At 43.4% G+C, this 6,799-nt stretch overlaps 1 protein-coding gene across 1 annotated transcript; it reads left to right on the top strand.

The window, feature by feature from the left end:
- The first annotated feature begins 2,602 nt into the window (after nt 1-2,602).
- On the top strand, nt 2,603-5,426 carry LOC120990599 (oocyte zinc finger protein XlCOF6.1-like). The gene is made up of 2 exons (XM_040419521.1): nt 2,603-2,862; nt 3,611-5,426. Exons 1-2 carry the CDS (start codon nt 2,670-2,672, stop codon nt 4,741-4,743), a joined length of 1,326 nt encoding a protein of 441 aa, XP_040275455.1. The 5' UTR covers nt 2,603-2,669; the 3' UTR covers nt 4,744-5,426.
- Nucleotides 5,427-6,799: the final 1,373 nt, after the last annotated feature.

Raw genomic sequence — 6,799 nt, 5'->3', positions numbered from 1 at the left:
GAAGAGCAGGGGTCCTAGGACAGAGCCTTGTGGGAGACCAACAGAGAGGGAATGAGATGAGGAGGTGGTGTGAGAGTGGGAGACGCTAAACATCCGGTCTGTGAGGTATAATGTGATCCAGGAGAGGGCCAGGTCAGTGATGCCAAGAGATGAGAGAGTTTGCAACAGAAGGGAGTGGTCGACAGTGTCGAAGGCAGAGGACAGGTCAAGGAGAAGGAGGACAGAGTAATGTTTTTGGGTTTTGGTTGTTAGTAGGTCATTGGTGACTTTGGTAAGGGCAGTCTCAGTTGAGTGGTGGGGTCGGAAGCCAGATTGTAGGCGGTCAAAGAGGGAGCAGGAGGAGAGGTGAGAGGACAGTTCAGAATGGACATGTTGTTCAAGTAGTTTTGAGGCAAATGGAAGAAGTGATATGGGGCGATAACTGGACAAAGAAGATGGGTGTAATGGTAGCATGTTTAATATCCAGAGGGGAAGACACCAGAGGTTAGTGATAGGTTGTAGAGATGAGTTAGGGCTGGGATAAACACTGTGGTGAAGTTAGGGATGAGGTGGGATGGGATTGGGTCAAGTGCACAGGTGGTCAGATGAGATCTGGAGAGTAGAGTGGAGAGTTTTTTTTCTGTAATGGTGGAGAAGCGGGTTTTGGGAGAAGAGGACCGAGCAGTTGTGTAGAGGGTCTGTGGGGACTGTGCACTGAAGCTTTCTCTAATGTTGACGATCTTTTGTTTGAAGCATGTTGCAAAGTGCTCAGCTGAGATGAGAGGAGAGGGTGGGGGCGCTGGGGGACGGAGAAGGGAGTTAAAAGTGTTAAATAGCTGTTTAGGGTTGTGAGAGAGAAGATATGAGAGATGAGAAGTCGCCTGTTTTGCGTCAGTGCGTGAGGATTTGAATATGAGGAGGGATTGCTTGTATGTGGTGAAGTGATCCTTAGAATGGGATTTCTTCCATCGCCGCTCAGCAGCCCTGGAAGCTTGTCTGAGTTTTTTGGTCAGGTTGGTGTGCCAGGGTTGTCTGTTGATTTTTTGGGTTTTGTTGTGTGTGAGGGGGGCAATAATGTCCAGAGCTGTACTTATTGTGGTGTTATACAGCGTGGTGGCAGCATCTGTGTCATGGAGGGAACAAATAGTAGAGAGTGAGAGAAGAGAGTCATAAAGCAAGCAAAAGTCAAGATGTTTAAGGTTCCTGCGGGGTGGGGGGGGGGGGGTGTTAGTGTGTGGATCGGGGAGCAGCAGAAGAGACCAGTGAAGAGAAGGTGAGTAGGTTGTGGTCAGATAGGGGGAGAGGCGAATTAGAAAGGTTAGATAGGGAGCAGAGGCGGGTAAAGATAAGATCCAGATTGTGACCATCTCTGTGGGTGGGAGCGGAGGACCACTGTGAGAGGCCGAAGGAGAAATAAAACGATAGGAGTTTAGCGGCGGCTGAGTGGCAGGTGTCAATAGGGATGTTGAAGTCACCCATGATGATAGTGGGGATGTCGGCAGAAAGAAAGTGTAGGAGCCAGGTGTTAAAGTGGTCAAGAAAGATGGTGACAGAGTGTACTTCAAATAAAGTGAGTGTAATGGAGGGTGGCAGTGGAGTTGGACTGTAGGAGCAGGTGTCTGATAGGAGAAGACCAACTCCTTCACCATGTTTGCAGCAGTGGGGGGGGTGTGAGTGAAATGAAATCCGCTATAAGAGAATGCAGCAAGGGAGGAGGTGTCAGAGGGAGTCAGCCATGTTTCTGTGAGACCCAGAAAGGAAAGTTTTCGAGAGATGAAGAGGTCATGAATGTAGGACAGTTTGTTACAGACAGAGAGAGCGTTCCATAAATCTCCTGCAAGAGGAACCAAAGGAGCGGGGGTCAGAGGAATCGTGATTAGGTTTGTGTTGCAGAAATTTGTAGAAGGAGATTTGTAGTAAAAGGTAGAGGTGATAGTGGGGATTTGCTAGGGGGGGGCTGGATTTGGAGAGATATCACCAGCAATAAGGAGAAGCAGAGAAAGTGTTAGTAGGTGAGAATAAGAGAGAGCAGGAGGTATCTGTGTGTGTGTGGGAAGGAAGTGTTTTACATTACCAAACAGGTTTGTGCAAGCGTCAGATGAGAAGGCAAGATGGAGGGAGAGATGAATAATTCCTCGCTGGGTGAGTGGATGTGGGGGTATTTCAGGAGGTTGTGGAAAAGTGGGAAGAGTAAGATGAAAGTTCCTTTGGTCCCCTTCTGATTACATTCTGGTATAATTCAGTATGTGCACTTAAAGAGTTGCACTTGAAAGATGTTGCATGTGGAAATACCAAGGTCTGAAAAGACCCAATGACTTAGATTTATACCACTCAGTGTTCAATCGGGTGTGACCAAGAGGGGAGGGGGCTACATTTGGCCTAATCAAGGGAAGACCAGATACAGGGGTGAAATAGCCAATGTAAACAAATACTCAATAAATCCAGCAGGGAAAGAGACATTAAAGCTCAATGCAGACATACCAGGGGATGAGAAGGAAAGATAAGGGGTGTGGACAATATCAGACTCTGGAAAAGTTGGGTGCAGCAGTTCAATGCAGACATACCTGGAGAGGGGAGAATTGGGTGATGGTCAGTAGGCAGTGATGACAAAGTGAATTCCATATCCATAATATTACATTCTGGTATAATTCAGTATGTGCACTTAAAGAGTTGCACTTGAAAGATGTTGCATGTTGAAAAGACCAAGGTCTTATGTGGATCTGTTAGATGTCCCACCTGTCTGTTGTATTGTATTGTTACAGATGACAAATTGGGGGGAAGATGTGACTGATATTAAAGTGGAGGATGAAGAAGAGTGGCTGATGGGCGATCCCCCGTGTAAGAGTGAGGAGGAGGAGGACATTCCAGTCCATGTGACCACAGGTATGTGATACTGGATGGAGAAGGTCCCATCTTGGAGCTACATCAAAGGCCCTTTACATGGGCTGAGGATGGAGGGAATTATCAGGAATGAATGTTTGCACAATCGCTTCTTCCGTGTAAAGATGCTGCAATCACCTGTAATCTTATCTTTCAGGCTACACCAAAAACCTTTGTCAGCAGAACATTGCTCTGTGTAAACCGGGTGCACTGCTGACAAATAATGTAGCTGTATGGGGAGGAATGATCATAGTAGCGATCGTTCACTCCTAGAAAAAAGCGATGATGCAGCTGATGAACAGCAGTGATGGGGAATAAACGTCCTCATTTACGGCCATTGTCTGCTCTTATAAAATGACCCGAACAAACAGAATGAGTCAGCTGAGCTGGCAGCCAATGCCCGGTTTTATCAGGTCTAAGTTTATGTAATAGGTAATTAGGTCACTAAATGTAGAGCAGAATCCTTGACTTTGTCATTGGCACATTTTGAAGTGTTATACAAAATGCTAGAAGGATGGAATCACATGTGCAGGTTTGTTGAGCCAAAGCCAAGGGTGGATTCAAGAGAAATAGGACACATAAAGGCAAGACTTCTGCTTCTCTCTCCTGCTGGATCCACTTCTGGTTTAGGCTCAAAAAACTGCACCTTAAATTGTAGAAAACAGAAAACCATCCCGTGTGTTTCCACCGTCATAAAAATGTTACTTTCTGGCTTGAAAGAAATGGTAAAACCCATTTTTAATCCTTACAGGAAATCCCAGTAAGAACATCATATTATCTCTCCATTATAAAGTAGATGATGAAGGTATCGTGCAGCGCTCTTCAGGAGAAATCCTCACTACCCGTAATGTACACCTAGGACCTTACAGTACAGATCTATCACATAATCCCCCTGATCATGAGGAACCTGCTGACCAATCACAGATTGCTACCACAAGTACTGGGAAGAACGAGGGTGAAAGGTTTCAGTGTGATGAATGTGGGAAACAGTATTCATGCAGATCAGTCCTTGTCAAACACAGAAGACTTCACACTGGAGAGAATCTGCATTCATGTTCTGAATGTGGGAAATGCTTTACCAATAGATCACATCTTGTTATACATGAGCGAATCCATACAGGAGAGAAGCCATATTCATGTCCAGAATGTGGAAAGGGTTTTCCCAAAAAATCATATCTTGTTATACATGAGAGAAGTCACACAGGAGAGAAGCCATTTCCATGTTCTCAATGTGGGAAATGTTTTACACAAAAATCACATCTTATTAAACATGAGCGTAATCACACAGGTGAGAGGCCGTATTCATGTTCAGAATGTGGGAAATGTTTTATTACTAAAGCCAATCTTCGGGTTCATCAGAGAATTCACACTGGGGAGAAACCATTTATATGTTCTGAATGTGAGAAATGTTTTACAGATCGATCAAGTCTTTTTAGACATAAGAGAATTCACACGGGAGAGAGGCCGTATTCATGTTCAGAATGTGGAAAATGTTTCATGCATAAATCACATCTTATAATACATGAGAGAAGCCACACAGGAGAGAGGCCATTTTTATGTTCAGAATGTGGGAAATGTTTTATAAATAAATCAAATCTTGCTATCCACGAGAAAAGTCACACAGGAGAGAAGCCATATTCATGTTCAGAATGTGGGAAATGTTTTACTACAAAAACCAAATTTAAGGATCACCATCTAAAATATCACACAGGGGAGAAGTCATTCTCATGTTCAGAATGTGGAAAGTGTTTTACAAGAAAATCAAAATTTGAAACGCATCAAAAAATTCACACAGAGAAGAAACCATATTTTTGTCTGGAATGTGGGAAATGCTATAAGAGCAAAAAAAGGTTTTTAAACCACCAGGCTATTCACAAACATTAAACTCTTAATAAGAGAATTTATTTTTATGGTGGAATTAGCCTTGATCAGCTGAACACCCAAATTATATTAACTGACATGAACTGTTGGAAAAGAAGAGCCTCGCGTCCTTCCAAATCACCGAAGAGGAATGGTCACCTTGCTTCTTCTTACTGTATTCCCACATCCACCCCCCTTCAGGAGAATCCGGAGTGGCATCATGAAAGAATAGTACCCCATGAAGACTTTTTTAAATTTGTTAACTTGTAGACATAGCAGTATTTTTGTTTATTCAAGTTTTTATTGAACATCATAGTAGTACAAACAGCAAATTATTATCTGTCATATGTCTAAGTGTAGAGCTGGACTGGCCGCCCTGCCTAGAGATAAGGGTGGGAGTTGGGTGGTGCATAGTAAGTATTTAACAAGATCTAAAATTGTAGAAAGGGTGTAGTAAGAATGTAAACACCATGCAGTCTGCTGATTAAAAAGTAAAGAGTGAGTATAAATACTGTATGATAGGGTAGATTACTAGTTTTGGGTGGGGGTGTTGGGAATATTAGGGAATATTGGGTTTTCTTTAGGAAAGACTGGGTTAAATAGTGGGTCAGAGCCAATATACGATGGAAAGCACCCAATCTTGGACAACCTTGACAAATATTTCTATGTTTTTTCAAAGTGTAACACGTGAAATATTGGAATAAACAAATCCAACAGGGGTTGTGGCCATGGGTTCTGGAGTGTTCTGTAATGAGGCACCAAGGAAATGGTTGAATAGGAGGATCACCTCCGAGCAAGTAAGCCTGTTTATAATGCTTCTCCATACTGATAACATTTTTTCAATTTTTTTTTCGATTGTAGATTAGAGATGAATGAATGGATTCTACACAAATCTAATTTGTTACAAATTTCCCAAAAGCTTTGGGTTTTCAGTAAATCCAAACCTTTTGGGATTCGTTCTGCACAAACTACTTTAAATGGTGTGCACCATTTGGCAGATCAGAAGACCTAGAAGATGAAGCCGGATTGCATAACCCCAGCAGTGACTTGGCCCAGCAGACTTGTCCATCGTGTCTTACTGTCAGCTTTAGCCAATCACTAGAGACGAGGATTGCAGTGATGGCTCGTGACATGTCATAGGCACTATAAAAGATGGAGAGAGGACATCTGACAGAGAGAATACTTCTAGTTTAGTGTCAGTAAGTGTAAGATATCAGAGACAGCAGTCAGTATGTCATCATGTTACTTAGGTATGCTGGCATCCATGGCTGTGAGCGCTATCGCACTTCATGCTGTGGTATTCAGCCCCTTATTAATGTGATTCAACCAAATCATCATCACATCAATCACTAATGTTCTATAATACAGGGTGGCCCATGAAAAAGTAGCCCGTCTCCAGCGATAGGATGACAAGATGAAGGAGCAGATGGTCAGAAAAGATGCTGAAAGTGGTCCCCATTCAGGTCTCTGCATCTTTGGGCAAGTCAGATTATGTCAGCTAATACTGCTTGTGAGGCTGCGGATGGTGTTTGCAATGTTCTCCTTGAAGGGGTCCTCTCACTTCAGCAAATATTATTTATTATGTAGAAAAAGTTACTACAAGCCCCTTACTAATGTATTGTGATTCTCCATATTGCTTCCTTCGCTGGCTGGACTCATTTTTCCATCACATTATACAAGGCTCGTTTTCATGGTTACGACCACCCTGCAATCCATCAGTGGTGGTCGTGCTTGCACACTATACAGGGTGGGCCATTTATATGGATAGACCTTAATAAAATGGGAATGGTTGGTGATATTAACTTCCTGTTTGTGGCACATTAGTATATGTGAGGGGGGAAACTATTCAAGATGGGTGGTGACTAGGGATGAGCGAACCCGAACTGTATAGTTCGGGTTCGTACCGAATTTTGGGGTGTCCGTGACACGGACCCGAACATTTTCGTAAAAGTCCGGGTTCGGTGTTCGGCGCTTTCTTGGCGCTTTTTGAAAGGCTGCAAAGCAGCCAATCAACAAGCGTCATACTACTTGCCCCAAGAGGCCATCACAGCCATGCCTACTATTGGCATGGCTGTGATTG

The sequence above is a fragment of the Bufo bufo genome, chromosome 2, assembly GCF_905171765.1.
Source record: "Bufo bufo chromosome 2, aBufBuf1.1, whole genome shotgun sequence".
Taxonomy (NCBI): Eukaryota; Metazoa; Chordata; class Amphibia; order Anura; family Bufonidae; genus Bufo; species Bufo bufo.
The sequence above is the reverse complement of the archived record's forward strand: the minus strand, read 5'-3'. Positions and strand labels throughout refer to the sequence as shown.